The 25,134-nt window shown below is 46.4% G+C and overlaps 1 protein-coding gene across 5 annotated transcripts in view; it reads left to right on the forward strand.

Annotated features, from left to right (window-relative positions):
- Positions 1 to 25,134, forward strand: part of ACACB (acetyl-CoA carboxylase beta) — a 158,290-nt gene that overhangs the window by 115,588 nt on the left and 17,568 nt on the right. For all 5 annotated transcript variants that reach the window (XM_055236594.1, XM_055236596.1, XM_055236597.1 and 2 more), the window contains 14 exons: positions 1,984 to 2,102; positions 7,046 to 7,183; positions 8,123 to 8,222; positions 8,311 to 8,418; positions 9,682 to 9,738; positions 9,975 to 10,016; positions 11,538 to 11,753; positions 14,246 to 14,401; positions 15,505 to 15,708; positions 16,863 to 17,018; positions 20,121 to 20,243; positions 20,672 to 20,941; positions 22,099 to 22,196; positions 24,467 to 24,587. In XM_055236594.1, coding sequence (XP_055092569.1) covers positions 1,984 to 2,102; positions 7,046 to 7,183; positions 8,123 to 8,222; positions 8,311 to 8,418; positions 9,682 to 9,738; positions 9,975 to 10,016; positions 11,538 to 11,753; positions 14,246 to 14,401; positions 15,505 to 15,708; positions 16,863 to 17,018; positions 20,121 to 20,243; positions 20,672 to 20,941; positions 22,099 to 22,196; positions 24,467 to 24,587 — 1,908 coding nt within the window. The remainder of the gene's footprint in view (positions 1 to 1,983; positions 2,103 to 7,045; positions 7,184 to 8,122; positions 8,223 to 8,310; positions 8,419 to 9,681; positions 9,739 to 9,974; positions 10,017 to 11,537; positions 11,754 to 14,245; positions 14,402 to 15,504; positions 15,709 to 16,862; positions 17,019 to 20,120; positions 20,244 to 20,671; positions 20,942 to 22,098; positions 22,197 to 24,466; positions 24,588 to 25,134) is intronic.

Raw genomic sequence — 25,134 nt, forward strand, 5'->3', positions numbered from 1 at the left:
TTTTTCCACCACGCCCAGCTAATTTTTGTATTTTTAGTAGAGATGGGGTTTTGCCACGTCATCCAGGCTGGCCTGGAATTCCTGGGCTCACACGATCTGCCTGCTTTGGCTCCCCAGAGTACTGGGATTACAGGCGTGTGCCACCATGCCTGACCCCATTCTTGACAGGGAATGGTGGGAACCTTCCCCAAATTCAACTTCCCCAGTGCTGGCCAAGGGCAAGTCTTTTAATGGAAAGCAATTGTGTCTGCTAATTGCTGTATTAGCTCCTGCTGCCCAGTTCCTGCATTTCCTGTTCAGTTGAAAAGCGTTCAGTGTTTAAACTCCAGAACTGCATTGTCCACTATGGCAGCCACCAGCCACGTGTGGTTAGTGAGCACTTGAACTGCATCCAGTCTGAATCGAGCTGTGCTCTAAGTGGAAAATACACACTCCATTCCAAAGATGTAGTACTGTATGGAGAAAAGAATGTAAACCATCTCAATAATTTCTTATATTGATTACATGTTGAAATGATAATATTTGCATATTTGGGGTGAAATAAAATATATTATTAAAATTATTTTTTATCTTTTTTCTAAGTGGTTACTAGAAAATTTTAAATTACAGGCCAGGTGAGGTGGCTTATGCCTGTAATCCCAGCACTTTAGGAGGCTGAGGTGGGAGAATCACCGAGCTCAGTAGTTGCAGACCAGCCTGGGCAACATAGCAAGATCCTGTCTTTACTAAAAATAAAAAACAAAAAAGATTAGCCAGGTGTGGTGGTGCCTGTAGTCCCAGCTACTTGGGAGGCTGAAGTAGGAGGATCCTTTGAGCTCAGGAGTTCAAGGCTGCAGTGGGTTATGATCTCACCATTGTACTCCAGCCTGGGTGACGGAGTGAGACCTTGTCTCAAAAGTAAATAAAATAAAGTTACATACACAGCTTGTGTTATATTTCTGTTGGACAGCACTGCTCTAAAGCAGGGGTTGATAAACTATAGACCATGGACCATATTTGGCCCACCACCTGTTTCTGTAAAGTTTTATCAGAACGCGGCCAGGTGCGGTTGCTCATGCCTGTAATCCCAGCACTTTGGGAGGCCAAGGCAGGCAGATCACCTGAGGTCGGGAATTCGAGACCAGCCCTGACCAACATGGAGAAACCCCGTCTCTACTAAAAATACAAAATTAGCTGGGCGTGGTGGCACATGCCTGTAATCTCAGCTACTCAGGAGGCTGAGGCAGGAGAATCGCTTGAACCTGGGAGGAGGAGGTTGCAGTGAGCTGAGATCACGCCATTGCACTCCAGCCTGGGCAACAAGAACAAAGCTCCGTCTCAAAAAAAAAAAAAGAAGAACGTAGCCACACCCATTCATTTACATATTGTCCACAGCTACTTGCGTGCTAACAGCAGAGTTGAGTAGTTGCAGCCAAGATGGTATGTCCCACAAAGCCTAAAATATTTACTACCTATCTCTTAGAGAAGTTTATCAACCCCTGCTCCAGAGTTTAGAGTGGATTTTGTGTAACTAGTAACATTCTGAAATATGAGCAAATTTGCTCTTAACTGCTGCTTAGAAATCTTTTTTTTTTTTAATTGAGGAAGGATTTTTCTCTGTTGCCCAGGCTGAAGTGCAGTGGTGCTATCATAGCTCACTGCAGCCTCAACATCCTGTGCTCAAGCAGTCCTCCCACCTCAGCCTCCCGAGCATCTGGCACTACAGGTGCCTGCCACCACGCCTGGCTAGTCTTTGTATTTTTAGTAGACATGGGGATTTGCCATGTTGCCTAGACTGGTCTCGAACTCCTGGGTTCAAGTGACCTACCTGCCCTGACCTTCCAAAACGCTGGAATTGCAGGCCTGAGCCACCGCACCCGGCCTGCTTAGAGATAGATCTTTTAGAGGTCATTTCTGGTACCCATTCCCCGTGAGTGCCCTCAGCTTTTGAGGACACTCTGCAGTGCCCCCTGAGAGAATGTCCGTGTGCTTCTGCCTTGTCAGGTTTACGTGCGGAGGGGCTACATCGCCTATGAGTTAAACAGCCTGCAGCACCGGCAGCTCCCGGACGGCACCTGCGTGGTAGAATTCCAGTTCATGCTGCCCTCCTCCCACCCAAACCGGTATGGAGTGGGACACACCCAGGGATGGCCTGTGTTTCTGTTCTTCCTGACCTCTGTCGTCCTGTCTCTGGAAAGACCTGGCAAGTGTGTTTGGGCATGCTGCTGGGGAGACATCAGCGATAAGCACTTTCCCCGTGGGAGCTCCCTGCAGCACCATTTTCTCCCCTCTAACATGGTGATAATGCAGAGCCCACCTCCTACACCTGCACTGTTCAGTACAGTAGCCATGTGTGCCTATTTACATTAAAATGAATGCACATGGGCCGGGCGCGGTGCCTCACGTCTGTAATCCCAGCACTTAGGGAGGCCGAGGTGGGCAGATCACTTGAGGTCAGGAGTTCCAGACCAGCCTGGCCAACATGGTGAAACCCCATCTCTACTAAAAATACAAAAATTAGCCGGGTGTGGTGGCACATGCCTGTAATCCCAGCTACTGGGGAGGTTGAGGCAGGAGGATCACTTGAACCCAGGAGGCGGAGTGAGTCAGTGAGCCGAGATTGCCCCGCTGCACTCCAGCCTGGGCAGAGAAGCGAGACTCCGTCTCAAAAAAAAAAAAAAAAAAAAGAGGCCAGGCACAGTAGTGGCTCACACCTGTAATCTCAGCACTTTGGGAGGCCGAGGTGGGTGGATCACAAGGTCAGGAGTTCGAGACCAGCCTGGCCAACACGGTGAAACCCTATCTCTACTAAAAAAAATACAAAAATTAGCCTGGCATGGTGGCGTGCACTGGTAATCCCAGCTACCTGGGAGGCTGAGGGAGAACTGCTTGAACCCGGGAGGCAGAGGTTGCAGTGAGCTGAGATTGCGCCACTACATGCCAGCCTGGGCGACAGAGCAAGAGTCCGTCTCAAAAAAAAAAAAAGAGAAAAAACAAAGAATGCAAATGAGCCAGCCATGGTGGCCCACACCTGTAATCCTAGCACTTCGGAGGGCTGAAGGGGGCAGATCAGGAACTTGAGGCCTGGAGTTTGACACCAGCCCGGCCAAGTTGGTGAAACCCAGTCTCTACTAAAAATATAAAAATTTGCCAGGCGTGGTGGCGCACCCTGTAATCCCAGGTTACTCGGGAGGCTGAGGGACGAGAATCACAAACCTGGGAGGCAGAGGTTGCAGTGAGCCAAGATTGTGCCACTGCACTCCAGCCTGCGTGACAGAGTGAGACTCTGTCTCAAAAAAAAAAAAAAAATTCAGCTTCTCAGTCATACTGTGTGGCTCATGGCTGCCGTATTATTTGACAGTGGAGTTGTAGAACATTCTGTCATGGTAGAAAGTTCTAGTAGACAGTGCCACCCAAGCCATTGGGAAGAGTCATGAGATAAGGCACATGTAGCATTTTAGACAGTGCCTGGCACAAAGAAAGTTGTTGACTGTGAGTGATCCCAGGGATGATCATGACTAACACTGTTATTACCATCTAGTGGCATGCCATTGGCCTGGGCGCTCTGCTCAGCGCTCCCACACTCTTTTTTTTTTTTTGAGATAGAGTCTCGCTCTGTTGCTCAAGCTGGAGTGCAGTGACACAATCTCAGCTCCCAGATTCAAGCGATTCTCCTGCCTCAGCATCCCGAGTAGCTGGGACTACAGGCGCACACCACCATGCTCGGCTAATTTTTATATTTTTAGTAGAGATGGGGCTTCATCATGTTAGCCAGGCTGGTCTTGAATGCCTGACCTCAGGTGATCCACCTGCCTCGGCCTCCCAAAGTGCTGGGATTACAGGTGTGAGCCACCGTGCCCAGCCCACACTCTTATTTTATTCAGCTCTTATCCTCTGTCGGCCAAAAATGTGTTCTCATCCTCGTTTTACACATGGGAACCCTGGGCCATCACCTGACCTAGGCTGAGCTGCTTGTGCATGTGGAGTGGGAATTTGAGCCCAGGCCATACTCTTACCTCCAAGTCCTTTCCACAGCATCCAGGGGCCCTCTGAGCCAGGGGTGGGGGCACACACACTGTCCTGTCTGTGTCCAGGTAGAGATGGGGTTTCACTCTGTTGACCAGGTTGGTCTGGAACTCCTGACCTCAAATGATCTGTCTACCTCAGCCTCCCAAAGTGATGGGATTACAGGTGCCACCATGCCTGGCTCACCTAAGAATATCTGATGTGTCTGAGTTCCTCACTCACAGTCTTTTTTTCAGTTCATCTTGTTTCAGGACCCAAAGTATTAATACCATTTAGGTCAGATAGAGTGCGATACCTTCTCTTAAAGTAATTATGTCTCCTTGGGATTCGAAGTGTTCTCTCTCACGTTCCCTCGCCCCTCTGGTTTTAGTTCTTATGGGGGTGCCCAAGGCCTTGCCTACGACTACATTGATGTCATTGTGATTTGGGAGTTAGGTTGATCAGATCTGTACAGGCAATAGGGTTCATGCTTTGGTGAAGCAGGGATTTTTCTGGCCTCTTGGGATTTTTAAAATAACTTTCTTTTCCTGTTGATTTTAAGAAGAAAGATGCTGCTATGTTTTGGATGAAGAAAAGGGGGCTTCCCCAGGAGGCACTGCCTTTCCTAGTTACTTGTTTTTACCCTTCTTATTTGCAAAAATAGGATTGTGACATTTTACCCCATTGAGGGAAAGGGGACTGACTGCTTGCAGTCCGGGGTCATTCTGGGGATTTGGGGAGCAGTGGTGGTGTAAGATATTTTGTAGCTGTCTACTCCTGAGAAGGAATTCTTTTCTCTTTTGATTTTTTTGTCTGGTTATTTGGAGACAGAGTCTAGTTCTGTCACCCAGGCTAGAGTGCAGTGGCATGATCATAGCTCACTACAGCCTTGAACTCCTGGGCTCAAGTGATCCTCCCACCTCAGCTCCCTGTGTAGCTGGGACTATAGGCTTGCACCACCACACCTGGCTAATTCTTTAAAAATATTTTTTTGCAGACATGGGGGGGGTCTCACTATGTGGCCCAGGTTGGTCTTGAACTCCTGGGCTCAAGTGATCCTCCTGCCTTGGCCTCCCAAAGTGCTGGTATTATAGGCATGAGCCCCTGTGCCTGGCCTTCTCTTTTGATCTTATTGTCTCAGCAAGTCAGCCCTGTTAGGAAGGGAAGGGTGGCTCTCCTGAGGGCTGTGGGTCATGCCTTGTGATCTACATGTATATCCAGGTTATTGGTTGTGATTTTCAGTATGGGCACAGGGTCCTTTTTTGACCCAGAGAGACATTGAGGACCTGGGGGATTCCTGGCCATCTAAGAATCTCACGATTGCTGTCAGTGCCAGAAATGTACTCTGGGCCTGTGAAGAGACCTTGCCTGCGGCTGCCCCCACCACCCAGCCCTTTAATACCTCTGTAAAGGGCCATGAGGAATAAAGTCTACCCCCAAGATGGCCTGGCTTGGCCCTCAACACCTGTGTGTGTAGAGCCAGGCACGTGGTGCTTTAGGTCACCGAGACCCAAGGGAAGGTCAGATAAGAGGTTGTCAGGGCTTTGTGCCAGCTGCAGCCTGGACCTGGACCTCTGTGCTGGGTGGGAACTGGCTACATGCCCCCTGTGATGGGGCTGCTGTCCTAGCTCTGCCCACTGTTGCCCTGCAGGAAACTGACAATCACAACCAGACTTCTCCATGTTTTTTTCCAGCAGACGCAGGAAATCTATTTTTTTTTTAACCTGAAGTCCTTCCATTTTTCAGTGGGGGCACGTAATTCATGTTAAATGAATACATGAATGCATGTTAATTCATGTATGTTATTAAAATGCTGCATGGACCAAAGTCATTCTATGAGCGGCATTCAGCCACACTGCCACTGCAAGTTTGTGACCCCTGGATTGAGCTGTCGGGGAGCAGAGGGGCCATGATCATGATTTCAGAGCACCCAACAGGAATGCACACACCTGTGTCAGTGTCCCCAAAAGCACCCCCAGTTGCGATCATCACCTAGGAGAACTCACAGCTCTCAGGACGTAGTCATGCTCATAGCTCTGACTTATTAGGGGGCAAGGATACCAAGCAGTTAGCCAAGGCAGAAGCATCAGGGTGAAGTCCAGAGGAAAGCAGGTGTGCTGCCAGGGTCCTCTCCCAGTGGATTCATGCAGGGTGCACTTCATTCCCCCAGCAAGGAGTTGTGACAACACAAATGAAGGATTGTCTTCCAGCTCTGCACAAGGGATTGGTGGCTGGTCACATCACCCTCTACCCTGCATCAAAATCTCAGGCTTGCAGAAGAAAGCAGGTGTTCAGCATAAACCACACTGTTTGTGCAAACAGTTGAGGCGCAGTGAGCCACCCTTGTCACCTTCAGGGAATGATAGGAACCTTCCCCAAGTCCAAGTTCCCAGAGGCCAGCCAAGGGCTGCCCTTGCAAGCAAGCAGGTCTCCTTTCTCAGAAGAGCAGTGTGGGGCCTGCTGTATTGACTTCCTGCACACCATTTGATTACCCCTCCTGTACCTGATTCCAAGGCCCAACTCTAACAACCTCAGGTGGCCCATTGAGATTTGCTGCTGGTGAGCAGCCGGTTCTGGGAGCATCGTTGTCTAAACTCCAGACGGCTGCTGACTTTGTCCCAAGGGCAAGTTTGATGGAGGGGGAGGGATTAGAGGGAGCAGAGGACTGAAGTGTCCGTCAGGACCCAGCCTGACTCTCTCACCAGCTGCCTGGGGCTGGTGGATTTCTCCAGGAGAAATTGATGCTGGGAGTGTTTCTTCTCTGTGGTCAAGTTCAGCACTTGGGGCTCCCCTCGGGGCTGCGTTGAGACTGGACTCTCATGCACGAATCATTGATTCCTATACTTGTTGAGCTCTTACTCTTCACCAGGTCCTGAGGGATCAGATGAGACCCTCCTCAGGCCCCAGCCCCAGCCATTGTCTCATCCCCTGCCCATTTTAAGCCCTGCTTTGAAAGAGCTCTAAATCTGGTCCAGCTCACTGAAGCTTCAGGAGCAGGAGCAGCTCGCAGAATTGGGTCTGCAAGCAGCTGCCTCATCCCCCACTTGCCATCACCCTACAGGATGACTGTGCCCATCAGCATCACCAACCCTGACCTGCTGAGGCACAGCACAGAGCTCTTCATGGACAGCGGCTTCTCCCCACTGTGCCAGCGCATGGGAGCCATGGTAGCCTTCAGGAGATTCGAGGACTTCACCAGGTACCCAGCATGGCCCGGTCTCCAACACCCTGAGCATGGGGGCTGGGCAGGCTTCCCTTGAATCTCCCCCCAATTCACTGGACAGGTGGGGTGGGAGAGACCTAGACACGTGGCACAGTGCATCAATAACAACAGAATAATAATAGCATTGTAGCCAAGAGTGTGAGCCTACATGTCAGCTTGCCTGGCACAGCACATCAATAACAACAGAATAATAAGAGCATCGTAGCCAAGAGTGTGAGCCTGCGTGTCAGCTTGCCTGGTTTGAATTCTGGCTCTTGCTTTCTAACTAAGAGACTGAGCAAAATATTTTAACCTCCCCATACCTTCGTTTTCTCATCTGTAAAATGGGAACAATAAAGGACCCACTTCATTGGGGCGCCATGAGAATTAAATGAGATAATATATGTGAAATAACATATTTAAAGTATAATTAGTGTGCAGATAACATAGTGACTAAATGTTAGCTCTCAATAGTTACTGTTACGGTCTTTTTTCAGCCTTTCACTGTGTGTTCTACTTTGTGCTTGGAGTATCTCGTAGAATTTTCACAACAGCCTCATGAGGCGTAGAGATTACTCTTATTACCTTTCTTTGACTCGGGGTGAGGTGAGGTTTCTAGGATGTCCCAGCCAGTAAAAATGGGAGCCAAGAGTTGATCTCAAGCCCAGCTGATGCCTGAAAGCGTTGGAATCCTTCCCTGTATTCCTGATCACAGATCACTTAGGTTCATTCTTCCCTTTTGGGAAGGACCCCATCACGGTGCTCTGGACAAAGTAGACAGGGAACCTCCTGAGCTCTGTAGAGTTGGATAAGATCAAGGGGTGTTAGCTGGGAAATTGGGAGGGTCTGGCGTTCCCTGCTGCCTGGCTTGGAAGCTTGACCTCATCCCCATGGGTCAGCAGCCCCTCAGCCCTCCCTCTCTACCTGCACCCCCAGAAATTTTGATGAAGTCATCTCTTGCTTCGCCAATGTGCCCAAAGACACCCCCCTCTTCAGCGAGGCCCGCACCTCCCTGTACTCCGAGGATGACTGCAAGGTAAGTGTCAGCCCAGGGAGCAACCTGGGGAGCGGGTGGGCCGTGGCCCCCAGGCTTTCCAGCCCTACCCCTTGCTTCTCCCTCTCAGAGCCTCAGAGAAGAGCCCATCCACATTCTGAATGTGTGCATCCAGTGTGCAGACCACCTGGAGGATGAGGCACTGGTGCCAATTTTACGGACGTTCGTACAGTCCAAGGTACTCTGGGCGTGCCTCTGGTTTTGGTGGGGGTTCTTGGAGAAGGAGGAGGGGCTGGGCTCGTCGAGGCGGCCCTTGGGGAAGCAGGCCTGCTGAGTACGTCAGAGCCACAGACCTGGCTTCCCATTCTAGCTCTGCTCGCCTCGTAGCTGGTGACCTTGGGCAGATGTGGCTGAATGTGGGGACAGCATTTCTGTCGCTCACGGTGTTGCAATGATTCAATGACAAAGTATATACATGGCTTAGCCAGTCCCAGGTACAGAGGGCACACCCAATAAATAGTTTGGAGATTTTCTGGGAATGTTTTTGTTGGAATAATCCAGAAACTGGCAGTTTTAAAATGGCTACTTACATTGATGACCAAGTGTGCCAGTAACAGCAGGTTGCTCTTTAAGCCTGTGATGCCATTGTATTTCAGCCTGGGTGACAGAGCGAGACCCTGTCTCAAAAAAAATTATATATATTCACAGTATACAACGTGATATTTTTTAATTATCTTTTTAATAACAGCTTTATTGAGACATCATTGACATACTACACAATTCACCCATTTAAAGTGTGCAATTTTGCAGCCATAAAAAGGAATAAGATCATGTCCTTCGCAGGGACATGGATGAAGCTGGAAGCCATCATCCTCAGCAAACTAACACAGGAACAGAAAACCAAACACCTCATGTTCTCACTCGTAAGTGGGAGCTGAACATTGAGAACACATGGGCACAGGGAAGGGAACAACACACAGCGGGGCCTATCAGGGGGTGGAGGGGCACGGGGAGGGAACTTAGAGGACAGGTTAGTAGGTGCAGCAAACCACCATGGCACATATATACCTGTATAACAAGCCTGCACGTTCTGCACATGTATCCTGTTTTTTTTTTTTTAGAAGAAATAGGAAAAAAGTGTACAATTTAATATATTTTTAGTATATTCACCAGGTTGCACAACCATCACCAGAATCAACTTTAGGACATTCTCATCACTTCATAGAAAAAGGCTGTACCTGTTCACTCCCCTCTGTCCCTGACCCAAAAACCCTCTCCCCACCACAGCTCTAGGCAACCACTAATCTACTTTCTCTCTATATAGATTTGCCTATTCTGGACGTTTCATATAAATGGAATCGGATCACAGGAGGTCTCTTACGATTGACATCTTCCACTTAGCATAATGTTTACAGGTTCATCTGTGTGGTAACATGCAGCAATACTTCAGTTCTTTTTATGGCTAAATAATATTCCATTGTGTCTTTGGTTTTTAATGCAGAAAAATATCCTTGTGGATTATGGACTCCGACGAATCACATTCTTGATTGCCCAAGAGGTTGGTTCACAGTTCATTTCTATTAGTCTTTTCCATTCTCCAAGCCTTGGTGTGTGCCATTTATTTGATATTTATTTTGTAGATTTGGGTGAAAGAGATCATTAGAAAAGAGAAGGATTTCCAAATGATTCATTCTAGAAGTGAATGTAATCGTTTACAATCACTAAATAAGGATGTACATATTTCAATGTGTCTTGCTTGATTTAATTGTCTTGTGTGTGGATTTCTTTTTGCAGAAAGAATTTCCCAAGTTTTTCACATTCAGAGCAAGAGATGAGGTATGACCAAAAGTAATGATGTTTTCTCTTTTCTGGCATCTTTTTTTATTTTTTAAGAGATGGGATGGGGCCGGGTGTGGTGGCTCATGCCCGTAATCCTAGCACTTTGGGAGGCTGAGGCAGGAGGTTTGCTTGAGCTCAGGAGTTCTAGACTAGCCTGGGTTATATAGTGAGACCCTGTCTCTACAAAAAAATTAAAAAATCAGCCTGGCATTGTGGTGCAAGCCTGTGGTCCCAGCTACTTGGGAGGTTGAGGTGGGAGGATTGCTTGAACTTGGGAAGTAGAGGTTTCAGTGAGCCAAGATGATGCCACCGCACTCTAGCCTGGGTGACAGAGTGAGACTCTGTCTCAAAAAAAAAAAAAAAAAGGAAAAAAAAGAGATGGGGTCTAACTATGTTGCCCAGGCTGGACTCGAACTTATGGCTCAAGCGATCCTCTTGCTTCAGCCTCCTGAGTAGCTGGGACTATAGGCACATGCCACCATGCCTCCCAGCTCCCTGGCATCTTTGATATTCATGAAGAATATAGTCTGCAGTCCTTAAGCCATCCCCATATTCAATAATGTAGCAACTTTTGTGTAGACTGCAGTCTTCCTCTGAGATTGTATTTCCATTGAGAGCCCTCTGTTCCCTGCATGGCACTCAGACCTGAGAATCTTGCCCTTTCAGCCTCACTACAAGTTTCTGTCTTGCTTGAATAATTTTCAGTACCTGCTGATGTACTCAGTAAGACATTTTTTCCAAACTGTTTTTCTTATGCTCTTCTAGAACAGTGGTTGGCAAACTCACTTGCAGACCAGCTGCCTGTTTTTACGAATAAAGTTTTATTGGAATACAGCCACACCCATTTGATTCCACATTGTCTGCTCTGGCTTTCACTCTAACAGTAGCAGAATTGAGTAGTTGTGACAGAGCCCGTATGATCCATCAGCCTAAAACATTTACTCTCTGGCCATTTAAGAAAACATTTACCGATCCCTGTTGTAGAACAGGTAGGTTTATTCCCAGCACTGATGCAAGACCCCACCAAATTCAGCATTTTGCATTTTAATTTATCCAAAGTTTTATTTTTCTAGCTAAGACACATCCTTTTCTTAAAGTCTTCATTTTTTTTTTTTTTTCAGTTTAGTTTCCAGTACTGTCAGTTGCTTTCTTTTCGGGGACCAATTTCCACCAAGAAACCAGGGGTTAGTGGTTTCATGAGAATTAGCTGTGACAGATAGAGAACAGCTCATGCTGGCAGGTGATAGGGATTAGCTAGGTTCCCCCAGGAGCCAGCGCTGCACCCAGCACACCAGGCTTGCAATGCCGGTAGCTCTCCTCAGATCTTAGCAAAACCCCAAATATCTGGAGCCCTGGGGGTAGCTTACAATTAGGGGACATCATGAATGCTGCATTCCTGAGTGCCAAACCCATGGACACCACGGGTCTGCAGAGTAGGGTGTGGACCAAGCAGGCACGCAGCTCCAACGTCAGGCTGTGTGTGTATGTGTCTGTCTTCTCTCTCTGGTCCGCCTACAGTTTGCAGAAGATCGCATTTACCGTCACTTGGAACCTGCCCTGGCCTTCCAGCTGGAACTCAACCGGATGCGTAACTTTGACCTGACCGCCGTGCCCTGTGCCAACCACAAGATGCACCTTTACCTGGGTGCTGCCAAGGTGAAGGAAGGAGTGGAAGTGACGGACCATAGGTTCTTCATCCGCGCCATCATCAGGCACTCTGACCTGATTACAAAGGTAAGACATCGCAGAGCATTTCTTCCTCTCTCAGAACCTGGCCCTCCCTTCCTTACACTCCTGCTCTGTGCTGGGTCCTGGGCTGCACGCTGGGGATGGAGAGTACACCAACACCCAGGGTCCTGCCCTTGCGATGCTCTAGTCCGGGGCAGGAGGCGGACAGTAAAGTGGCCTGTGATCATGTCCAGGCTGGTGGCACTTGGATCTGTTTCTTGTATTATGTGGGTCTCTGTGCATAAGAAGAAACTTTCCAGGATAGAAAAATACTGGTTTGTTCGGGGAATTTCTTATATTTGCTGACTGAGTGATCGTTTTCCATTCTTTCTTGCATTTAGAAAAGTAGCCCATAGCCGGGTGCAGTGACCCATGCCTGTAATCCCAGTACTTTGGGAGGCTGAGGTGGGCGGATCACTTGAGGTCAGGGGTTCAAAACCAGCCTGGCCAACATGGTGAAACCCTGTGTCTACTAAAAATACAAAAATTACCTGGGCATGGTGGCGTACACCTGTAATTCCAGCTACTCAGGAGGCTGAGGCATGAGAATTGCTTGAACCTGGGAGGCGGAGGTTGTAGTGAGCTGAGATGGAGCCATTGTACTTCAGCCTGGGGGACAGAGCGAGACCCTGTCACAAAAAAAAAAAAAAAAAGAGACAGAAGAAATCCATGATTATATTGTGAAAATTTTAAATAAGACCAAAAACTGTTTTTAAGAACCTAGTGCAAGGACCCAGAATCCTGTCACTGAGGGGCCAGCTCAGTTGTTGACTGTTTCTAGACACAATTGTGTCCCTAAAACCTAGAGTTGCAGGCATAAGTTGCAGATAAGAGCTCAGAGTGGACAGATCATTTGAATACATTATTCGTTAATTGGTCAGTTACTTGTGGACCTCTTTCATTGTTAATAAAGAATGGTCCACCACATATTATTTCCTTGCACGGATGTACCGTGTATAATTTTTTTTTTTTACTAATCCTCTATTGATGGATACATATATATAATTATATATTATATATATTATTATATTATATTACATATTATATTATATATTGTATATAATATATTCTATTCTATTCTATTCTATATTATATTCTATATTATATTATATTATATATAACATATATAACATATAATATATATGTATCCATCAATACATCAATATAATATATATTTATATAAATATATATTATATATTTATATAAATGTATATATAATTATTATATATATCTATTTTTTGAGATGGAGTTTTGCTCTTGTTGCCCAGGCTGGAGTACAGTGGCGCGATCTCAGCTCACTGCAACCTCCGCGCCCCCGGGTTCAAGCAGTTCTCCTGCCTCAGCCTTCTGAGTAGCTGGGACTACAGGCACACCCCACCATGCCTGGCTAATTTTGTATTTTTAGTAGAGATGGGATTTCTCCATGTTGGTCAGGCTGGTCTGAAACTCCCGACCTCAGGTGATCCGCCTTCCTCAGCCTCCCAAAGTGCTGGGATTAGAGGTGTGAGCCACCACGCCTGGCCCTATTGATGGATATTAAGGTAACTGCAGTTTTTTGCTACCTGTTAACTAGACGTTTTATTTTTATTTTTATTTTTTTGATACAGAGTTTCGCTCTCGTCACCCAGGCTGGAGTGCAGTGGCGTGATCTTGGCTCACTGCCACCTCTGCCTCCCGGGTTCAAGCGATTCTCCTGCGTCAGCTTCCCAAGTAGCTGGGATTATAGGTGCCTACCACCATGCCCAGCTGATTTTTGTATTTTTAGTAGAGATGGAGTTTCACCATGTTGGCCAGGCTGGTCTCGAACTCCTGACCTCAACTGATCCACCCATCTCAGCCTCCCAAAGTGCTGGGATTATAGGCGTGAGCCACTGTGCCTGGCCAAGCTGTTTTAATAGGTTTTATTATTGTTGAGGTATGGTGGGGCCAACAGATCAGGAGACAACTGCCATCAAAAAGACAGTTTATTACTCATAGTTCCCAAGAAGAAGGGGCTCTCCCTGCCTCGGGGCCACATGGGGAGGCTCTGGGGTTGGTCAGGCAGCAGAGGGACGGAGGGGAAGACATGGAAGACACGGACGAGAGCCTTGATTGTGGTTTCCTGGAGAAGAAAAAAGTGAGGCTGAGTAAACGGGTTTAGGATTGGCTGTGAATCATCTCAGCAGACCCTGGGATATAGAAGCTGCCTCTGGTTCTCAAGAATCTGGCCCTGGGTGATAGGGCCGGTGGTTTGTGTCCCCAGGTATGATCCAGGGTCAGCAAGGCCCCAGGTGTCAAAGTGTCAGAATTCAGAAAATAGGACACATGTCAATACACTCAACAGCTTTGCAGTCCCTTCGCCTCTGAGAGGCAGGGCTCTGCTGTTCTTGCCTGGCACACTTTTTGGAGGAGGAGAATGTTTTCCTCCTGTCTCTGCCTCTTTGGGGCTGAGTTTCTAGCCAGCTGGGAGTAGGCCTGCACCCCTGGCCTGAGCAGCTGCCCCTTCCACCCTTTGGCAGGAAGCCTCCTTCGAATACCTGCAGAACGAGGGTGAGCGGCTGCTCCTGGAGGCCATGGACGAGCTGGAGGTGGCGTTCAATAACACCAGCGTGCGCACCGACTGCAACCACATCTTCCTCAACTTCGTGCCCACTGTCATCATGGACCCCTTCAAGGTCTCGCCTTTGTGGGGGGGCTCTCACCGGGCTCTGGGTTCACCCTCTGAGCCATGTTGCTTTGGGGTATTGTCTCCTGCCACTCAAGACCTGGGTTCCAGGATGAATCCATGCGTATCTGAGCCTCAGTTAGTTGCTGCGGGAGGAGAGCAGACCTTCTGCCATTCAATTCTAGAGCTATGTTTTAGCCATGCCCCACACGGGAATGCTTTACTTTAAGGATGACAAGCATGCTCAAAATGTCTTTCAAAACAAAATTTTGTCCTTTCCCTGGTTCCAGGCTGCACTGGGGACTGCATGTGGGTGGGGAGAGACGTGAGACCGTGAGGTCTGTGGCTGAGTGTTGCCTGTCAGGTGGCTCTTCACAAGCAGACAGACTTTTATGGTAGTAATTCTGGAATGAAAGAAGCCCCGCTTGTAATCCCAGTACTTTGGGAGGCTGAGGTGGGTAGATTGCTTGAGCCCAGGAATCTGAGACAAGCCTGAGCAACATGGAGAGACCCCATCTCTACTAAAAATTTTAAAAATTAAAAAATAAAATAATATTAAGATTATTAATAAAATTAATATCAATATTGATACATTAATAAAATATTAAAATATATAAATATATTTTATTTTATTATTTAATAATATATATTATTAAAAATAATTAATACAATAGTATTATTAAAAAGAGAAGTCCTGGCACATCCGTTTGGTATCTGGGGGATTCAGGGGTTCCATGTGGATGCTCTGACCTCACTAGTTCACATAGTTCCAGAAGGAAGCAGTGCAATGGCTTGAGTCAAAGGCATGTAAAGATAGTATAACGTAGCAGTACTAGCTCAGTCACTTATCGGCCTCAGTTTCCTCATCTGTCAATGAGGGATTAGAAAAGCTCGCTTCTCTTGAGTACTTACGAGGGCAAGATGAGGTAAAGAGTTTTAAATGCTTAGCAAGAGCTGGTGCTGGTTATTAGTTAATACTTTTTGTTGGATACAAACTATGTCCCAGGCATTTTTGCAGTCAGTATATCTCATCCTCTTATTAGTATCAGTGCTATTGCAAATGTCCTTGGGATGTCTTGGCCCTGAAACTGGAATTGCTGTGTTTTGGGGCAGATCGAGGAGTCTGTGCGCTACATGGTTATGCGCTATGGCAGCCGGTTGTGGAAACTCCGCGTGCTGCAGGCTGAGGTCAAGATCAACATCCGCCAGACCACCACCGGCAGTGCCGTTCCCATCCGCCTGTTCATCACCAATGAGTCGGGCTACTACCTGGACATCAGCCTCTACAAAGAAGTGACTGACTCCAGATCTGGAAATGTAAGGCTGGCCCGCGCCATGGGGGTCTAAGTCAAAGCAGAAGCAGGCTGCTTGGGCCATCAATTTGTAGGTTAAGATGGCATTTGGAGGCACTCTTGCCTTGCTCTCCCATGTCATTCTGGGTTGGGGTAGCCCCCTCTGAGTGTTACGTTAAATGTGTTAGCCTTTGAATCTTGGTTTTTCACTCACCTAAGAAGGAGAGTGAATCTCCAAGTTTAATCCATTCTGTGGCCATATTGGATTTTTGATAGAGACAAGGTGTTGCCATATTGGCCAGGCTGGTCTCGAACTCCTGACTTCAAGTGATCTGCCCTCCTTGACCTCCCAAAGTCCTGGGATTATAGGCGTGAGCCACCACACCTGGCCATATAGCTATATTTGGGACAAGTTGTGCACTGCTGTGGTTGACTATAATGCAGTCCTCAGATTGGTTCACTTAGGGCAATACTTTTCCCAACCATGTTCTAGGACAGACTTTTGTAAAGTGAATTAAATATTCTTTTGACTGCCATTTAAATTCCTATGTGTGTACATAAATATAGATGTATATATACACACCATTTTTTAAAGAGATATTGCCTAGACTGGGCTTGAACTCCTGGGTTCAAGCAATCTTCTGGCCTCGGCCTCCCAAGTAGCTGGGACTACAGGCACATGCCATTGTGCCTGGTCTATGCACTTTTTATTTTTGAGTAATTGAAGACTGAAGACTCTCAAGCAGTTGCAAAATTAGTACAGAGGGAAAAAAATAGTGCAGAGGATTTTCACCCAGTTTCCCCCAGTGTTAATGTTGAACTTCGCCATTGTACGTCATTAAAATAGGAAATTGACATTGGCCCAGGACTGTTCGCATCAACACGGACCACGTTCAGATTTCAACAGCGTTTCCATGCACCCTGTTTGTTGGGAGTGTGCGATGCCTTGATCACTGTATTTTTGAAACTGCATATACACAGCCCATGTTGACCCTTCTTGTTCTGGCTCTCCACAGTGGTGAAGAAGAGAGTTTTACCTAGCCCAGGCACTCACTTTGTTATGCCATGTGACATGCTTTGCTTCCCCCACCTGCATTTTCATTGAGGACTGGGCAGAAATAAGTTGGGGGAGTAGTGTGATTCTCTCTCACTCTCTGTTTTCCTTCCTTTCTGGTCCAGATCATGTTTCACTCCTTCAGCAACAAGCAAGGGCCCCAGCACGGGATGCTGATCAATACTCCCTACGTCACCAAGGATCTGCTCCAGGCCAAGCGATTCCAGGCCCAGTCCCTGGGAACCACCTACATCTATGACTTTCCGGAAATGTTCAGGCAGGCAAGTCCGGCGGCTCAGACGCGGTACCCCCCAGGTCCTCCCAGCGGACTCCACCAGAACCAAAGCCCATCTTTAATTCTCCTTCTAAAGACCTAGTCTAAAGGACAAGGTCTTGCCAGGTGCGGTGGCTCATGCCTATAATCCAGCACTTCGGGAGGCCGAGGAGGGAGGATTGCTTGAGCCCAGGAGTTGAAGAACCCCATCTCTACAAAATACACAAAAATTAGCCGGGCATGGTAGCACATGCCTGTAGTCCCAGCTACTTGAAGGCTGAGGCAGGAAGGATCACCTGAGCCTGGGAGGTCGAGGCTGCAGTGAGCCATGATGGCACCACTGCACTCCAGCCTAGGTGACTGAGTGAGACCCCATCTTCAAAAAAAAAGAACAAGCTCTGCATTGAAGAAAAAGAAATTAATGTGTTGAGAACGACTTCATAGTATTTTTCTCCAAATAAGACTAATTTATCCCAATGATAAAAGTAATAGGATATAGAAACTTCAGAAAATAAAGGAGGATGGAACAAAGAAAAAATAATTCCTAGTCCCACACTCTGATGACAAATCGCTTAACATTTTGATGTGTTTCCTCCTGGTCTTTTTAATGGTCATTTATTAAGTACCTGCTACTTACCAGGCACCATTCGAAGTCTAGACAGCTTTGGGAAAGAGGAGGGGGTCACTGCCTTTGAGTAATTTTTAGTCTACTCTTAGAAAATAATGTTTTGGGTTTGGCGCAGTGGCTCACGCCTGTAATCCCAGCACTTTGGGAGGCTGAGGCAGGTGGATCATTTGAGGTCAGGAGTTTAAGACCAGCCTGGCCAACATGGTGAAACCCCATCTCTACTAAAAATACAAAAATTAACCAGGTGTAGTGGCGGGCACCTGTAGTCCCAGCTACTCGGTAGGCTGAGGCAGGAGAATCGCTTGAACCCGGGAGGTGGAGGCTGCAGTGAGCTGAGATGGCGCCACTGCACTCCAGCCCTGGTGACAGAGCGAGACTCTGTCTCAAAAACAAAAACAAAAAAATAATGTTTTGTTATGTTTTTCTGATGATTAAAGTATACATAGGAAACTATGGAAAGGTAAGAATAAGGAAATAAAATTTTATTCATATGTAATTTTCCCACCATCAATGCCTGAAAGAACATTTGGGTGCATTTTCTTCACGTATTTTTTATGCCTTTGTATGTTTATGCCGTAGGGTCTTTAAAGGAGCCTGAACCACTGACGTTGGTGATGTGAATGTCTCTTCACTTCCCAGCATTGCTTTGGAATGACATTTTATATATATATATATATATATATATATTTATTTATTATACTTTAAGTTCTAGGGTACATGTGCACAACGTGCAGGTTTGTTACATATGTATACATGTGCCATGTTGGTATGGGATCTAATTAAACTAAAGAGCTTCTGCACAGCAAAGGAAACTACCATCAGACTGAACAGGCAACCTAGAGAATGGGAGAAAATTTTTGCAATCTACTCATCTGACAAAGGGCTAATATCCAGAATCTACAAAGAACTCAAACAAATTTACAAGAAAAAAACAACCCCATCAACAAGTGAATGACATTCATGAAACCGAGGTCAAGGACCTTCCAGTGTAGGCAGGAAGCGTCTGTTCCTACCTGTGCCTATGCCTCATGCATAGAGGATACGAAAGAGTAGGAAAAGCTGCTCTTTAGAGTCACTCGGGCCTCAGCTCAAATGCTGGATCTGTCCCCTTGCTTCCTGCTGTCCCTAGCCAAGTTCCTTCACCTCTCTGGGCCTCAGTTTCCTCTTCTGTAAAATAAGGATAATAACAGTACCTACCAAAAGTTGTTGGAAAAGTGTATGTATTCAGTGGGTGCTTAATAAGTGGAAACTCTTATGATTAAGAATGTCATTGTCTGTATCCTTTTGCCTTTGACCTCAAGAGCCACAAGGGAAGAAACATGAATAAACCAGAAGCAAATCCATCGTCTCTTTTTTAGATAAATCTATCGTCTCTTTTTTACAGGCGTGAGCCACTATGCCTGGCTAATTTTTTTATTTATAGTGGAGACAGGGATTCACTATGTTGGCCAGGCTGGTCTCAAACTCCTGGCCTCTGGTGATCTGCCTGCCTCAGCCTCCTGAAGTGTTTGGATTACAGGCGTGAGCCACCACACCCAGCCGTCTATCTGTCTGTCTGCCTCTATATCTATATCTATGTCTGTATCTCTCGATTATCTATCTATCTATCTGTCTGTCTGTCTGTCTGTCTGTCTGTCTGTCTATCTATCTATCTATCTATCGAGAGAATGGAAAACTGAACAGCAGACCAGAGCTAAATTTATCAATATGGATAAATCTCTCAAACAAAAAGGAGTAGAAAAAGTAATTTGCAGCCAGGCGTGGTGGCTCACGCCTGTAATCCTAGCACTTTGAGAGGCCATGGTGGGTGGATCACCTGAGGTCAGGAATTTGAGACTAGCCTGACCAACATGGAGAAACCCTGTCTCTACTGAAAATACAAAATTAGCCAGGTGTGGTGGTGCATCCCTGTAATTCCAGCTACTTGGGAGGTTGAGGCAGGAGAATCACTGAATTCGGGAGGCAGAGGTTGCGGTGAGCTGAGATCGAGACATTGCACTCCAGCCTGGGCAACAAGAGCAAAAAAAAAAAAAAAATAGAAAAAATAATTTGCGGAAGGATGTGTACAGTGTGGTACCATTTATTTGAAGTTTGCAGTGCAAAATAATACTGTGTGTTTCCAATGTATGCATACAGGATGAAGGAAAATGAAAAAAAAAAAAGCATGCATAGGACTGGTAGGCACTGAATTCAAGGGAATGGTCACCTGTGGGTTGGAGTTGGGAGGAAGAATGAGCTGGGGCTTCAATCACATCTTTCTTCTTTCTTTCAAAAACCTTAAACAACTATGGAAGAATCAAGATTTGACAGAGCCACTGGATGGGTGCCCATGTTTAAATATACTTTAAATATTTCATGATTCAAAAAGAGAGTGAACTACAAAATTCACCCTGGAATCATGACAGATCATCTCTATCTGGGAAAGATAGTTCTTCCCTACTGATGACTTCAAGTTTTTTCTCTTTCCTCTTCTCTCCCCAGGCTCTCTTTAAACTGTGGGGCTCCCCAGACAAGTATCCCAAAGACATCCTGACATACACTGAATTAGTGTTGGACTCTCAGGGCCAGCTGGTGGAGATGAACCGACTTCCTGGTGGAAATGAGGTAATAGCTCAGCAGAGGCTAGCCCCTGGCTGGAGTCACCCCCTTAAAAATATTTTTGGGCCAGGTGCAGTAGCTCACACCTGTAATCTCAGTGCTTTGGGAGGCCAAGGTGGGTGGATCACTTGAGGTCAGAAGTTCAAGACCAGCCTTGGCTACATGGTGAGAGCCTGTGTCTACATAAAATTTAAAAATTAGCTGGGTGTGGTGGTGCACACCTATAGTCCCAGCTACTCGAGAGACTGAGGCAGGAGTGATTGCATAAGCCCAGAAGGTTGAGGCTGCAATGAGCTGTGATTGCACCACCACACTCTGGCCTGGGCAACAGAGCAAGACCCTGTATCTAAAAAATAATAATAACTAAAATAAAATAAAAAGTTTTCCCCCAAAGAAACAAACTCATTTTCCTTGTGCATTCATCCCCTTGCCAGGTGGGGATGGTGGCCTTCAAAATGAGGTTTAAGACCCAGGAGTACCCAGAAGGACGGGACGTGATCGTCATCGGCAACGACATCACCTTTCGCATTGGATCCTTTGGCCCCAGGGAGGACCTTCTGTACCTGCGGGCATCCGAGATGGCCCGGGCAGAGGGCATTCCCAAAATCTACGTGGCAGCCAACAGTGGCGCCCGTATTGGCATGGCAGAGGAGATCAAACACATGTTCCATGTGGCTTGGGTGGACCCAGAAGACCCCCACAAAGTACGTCGTGAAGCTGGTGGGGCAGGGTGATTCTGCTCAGCTACTACTGTATTTTCAGTGGGAGTGCTAGCACCTGCAAGAAGTGAAAAAAATCTCACTTATGTATAAAGCACAGATGTACATGTAGTGTATAAACAGGCATACAGTATATCAGTGATAGTAATATTTCACTGTGGGGGGGCATGGTGATTAGAAAAAAAAAAGATCTGAAAAGGCTCCTTAACAGGGATAATGAAAAAAGTCTATAAACCCTGAGCTGATACATACTGAGCGCTCCTGAATGCAGTGTGCGCTGAGAATGCAGAGGTGATTGTGTCAACTCCCTGGCCTCATAGCGTTCTTAGAATTATGGCTCACACCTGTCATCCCAGCAACTCAGGAGGCTTGGATGGGAGGATAGCTTGAAGCCAGGAATTCATGACCAACCTAGGTAACCTAGGCAGCATAGCTAGACTTCGTCTCTACTAGTGGAAAAACTAGGTGAGCATGATGGTGCATGCCTGTAGTCAGCCCCAGCTACTTGGGAAGTTGAGGTGGGAGGATCACTTGGAGCCCAGGAGTTCAAGGCTGCAGTGAGCCATGATCATCATACCACTGCACTCCAGACTGGGCAACTGAGTGAGACCCCCCATCTCAAAAAAAAAGAAAAATCTTCGGGGAGTTGTATAGATACCAGCTGCCATAAAAGGCAAGATGAATGAGGGAAGCGCACACATTCTGTGATGTGAAACGACGGGACAGTCATCCTTTCCATTCAGAGCATGCATTCTCGGGGGTGATATTGCCCACTACCCCCAAGAAGACAGAAAAATAATTTTTGGGGTGGTAATAAAATATTTTTTTTAACATATATACATATACAGAGTATGTAAACAGTGGATAAACAGTGTATCTTGAAAATTAAAATTTCATGTTGGGGTGCTGGCAGTAAGAAATAAAAATGAGATAGTCCTTAAAGGAGAGCTTAGCTCAAAGCAGAACTTCAGTTTATGGCTGTTATTAATATGGTATTTACATGAGATGTGTTAATGTGTTATTGACATGTTACTAACATGTTATTAACATCCATCCCTACAATATTCACATTAAAAAAAAAAAAAACAGTGGCTTTCAGTGCAGGGAACTGGATTCATAGCCTCACTACAGTATTTTTTAAGGGATTTAAATACCTGTACCTGACTCCCCAAGACTACACCAGAATCAGCTCCCTGAACTCCGTCCACTGTAAACACATCGAGGAAGGAGGAGAATCCAGGTAAATAACTTATCAGGTAGCTCCTTAATTTTGCTCGTGGTTAATTTCAGCTGTCTTCTTTCCTCGGGGCTTGTGGCGAGATTTTCCAGTGGGGTGGTGGTGTTTGTATGATGGGAACCAATGCCTGTTGGGGGCACTGATGCCTTAAACATTTGTTATACTATCCAAGGTGAATCCATCCTTGTCATTCTAAAATGAGTGACTCCTTTCACAAAAAGTAGCACATCATGCAGGGAGAATGAGATTGGATTCTTGTGAATCTCCTAGGAGCCACAGGCTCATATTTTGTGACCAAACTGATGCAGCGGTGACTTGGCAAACTGGGAAGGTATGGGTGGGGCAGAGAGAGGTCATTCAAAGGCTACTATCTTTTCCAGGACAAGTTATGTTTTTCTTAGTGGGATTAACTGACTCAGGATTTACCAGACTGGGCTTTTTGCAATGTTAGTGACAAGCTGGGGGGAAATTCCATAGTCAGATGAGTTTGGGAAACACTGGGTTAAATGAGATCTCATAAACATCTTTATTGCAGGCCTTCTCAGTACCTGTAGCATGCTGTATTAGTCAGCATCCTCCAGAGGGACAGGACTAGTAGGATATATGTATATATGAAAGGGACTTTATTAAGGAGAATTGACTCACATGATCATAAGGTGAAGTCCCATCATAGTCCATCTGCAAGCTGAGGAGCAAGGAAGCCAGTAGTGGCTCGGTCTGAGTCTAAAAGCCTCAAAAGTAGGGAAGCCAATAGTGCAAGCTTCAGTGGCCAAAGGCCTGAGGGCCCCTGGCAAACCACTGGCGAAAGTCCAAGAGTCCAAAGGCCGAAGAACCTGGAGTCTGATGTTTGAGGGCAGAAAGCATCCAGCATGTGAGAAAGACGAAAGCCAGAAGACCCAGCAAGCCAGCTTACTCTACCTTCTTTCGCCTGCCTTTTCTAGCTGCGCTGGCAGCTGGATGATTGGATGGTGCCCACCCACATTGAGGATGGGTCTTCCTCTCCCAGTCCACTGACTCAAAGGTTAATCTCCTCTAGCAACACCCTCAAAGACACACCCAGAAACAGTACTTTGCATCCTAAAGTTGACACTTAATATTAACCATCACACATGCTACGGTGCATTGTGAATCTCTAACAGAGGCTGGCTGGACAGTGTTTCTCATTATGTGGCCCTGAAATCTTTGATTGATTGATTGATTGTGAACAGGCTTCCTCTGTGTACCCCCATCTCTCTGTAGACCGTTGGAGGAATATGGGCTGAGGATGATATTTCACTGAGACAGCCTCTGAACAGGCAGACATCTTTGGTTGTATAAACCAAAAAGTATCTGAGACAGGTCTCAATCAATTGAGAAGTTTATTTTGCCAAGGTTAAGGACACATCCAGAAGCAAAGAACACAGAATCACAGAAACCAACTGTGGCCTGTGCCTTTCTTCAAAGATGATTTGGAGGCCTTCAGTATTTAAAGGAGAAAAGCAGGCTGGAGGGGAAGGAGGGAAGTTCTGGTAATCACATGTTGCAAGAGAAAAGGCGCAGGCAGGGGAAGTCAGTTATGTATTCTTCTTGTGCTCAGTAAGTCAACACTTTCTATAAGATAAGGTGGACATAGAGGAACTACCTGTGGAGATATTTCACCTTTTATCGGTATCTATCTGCTTAGAAAAGAAACAAAAGGAAAGGCAGCTTGCACAACTCAGCTTCAGCTTCAATTGTTCCTTTTGGCATTGTGAATCATGGTCCTAGTTTTTATTTTCCTTTCACAAATGGGAGCAGGGTGATGATTTATTTATTTATTTGAGACAGAATCTCGCTCTGTCACCCAGGCTGGAGTGCAGTGGTGCGATCTCGGCTCACTGCAACCTCCACTTCCCAGGTTCAAGCGATTCTTCTGCCTCAGCTTCCCAAGTAGCTGGGATTACAGGCGTGTACCACCACGCCCAGCTAACTTTTGTATTTTTAGTAGAGATGGGGTTTCGCCATATTGGCCAGGCTGGTCTCAAACTCCCGACCTCAAACAATCTGCCCGCCTCGTCCTCCCAAACTGCTGGGATTATGGAGCAGGGTGATGATTGTTGATACCGTACTTGCCCTTTTAGAAATCTTAGCACTCATTGTGAGGGTCCTAGATGCCAATTTCATTTTGCCTCTGGATGCTTTGTCTGCTTCCAATCTCTCACCTTGCTGCCCAGCCAGTCCCTCCTTGGGAAATGCATCCACCTTGGGCTTTTTGGGGCTGGAGCCCAGCCTTTAACCTGTGTTTGCTTTTGAAGATACATGATCACGGATATCATCGGGAAGGATGATGGCTTGGGCGTGGAGAATCTGAGGGGCTCAGGCATGATTGCTGGGGAGTCCTCTCTGGCTTACGAAGAGATCGTCACCATTAGCTTGGTGAGTCTTCTTCTATTTTCTCTTACCTTTCAACTTTCCATTATAGAAACTTTAAAATTGTCACAAAATTAGAGAGAATCAATAATAAGCCCCATGTGCCCGTCACATACCTCCTACAGTTACCGCATGCCGCCCCACTGCTATTTCCTCAATCTCACCCCCATCCCCTGCACCCTGTTTTAGAGTATTTTAAAGCCAGCCCCTGTCATGTCTTTTCATCCATAAATACTTAAGGGTAGATCTTTACGGATAATGACTCCCGCCCTCTTCCCCCGCTTTTTAAAAACATAACTGAAATACTAATATTACACCCAACAGAATCAGCAGTATCATTGGAACCCAGTGTGGTTTAACAGTTATCTCAAAATACCCTTTTCTAGTGATTTGTTTGAATCAGGGTCCAATCTCATCTTATTTTAAAGGTACTGAATGTTTAGAAGAACTTTTATCTGACTTTAACTGGCATATAAGGAGTAGTCCCCATCCCATCCCCATGGCCTTTCCAAAAATGTTTTGTTTCTAGTAGTAGCACTACTGTAGTAGTAGT

The sequence above is a fragment of the Symphalangus syndactylus genome, chromosome 13, assembly GCF_028878055.3.
Source record: "Symphalangus syndactylus isolate Jambi chromosome 13, NHGRI_mSymSyn1-v2.1_pri, whole genome shotgun sequence".
NCBI classification, from domain to species: Eukaryota; Metazoa; Chordata; class Mammalia; order Primates; family Hylobatidae; genus Symphalangus; species Symphalangus syndactylus.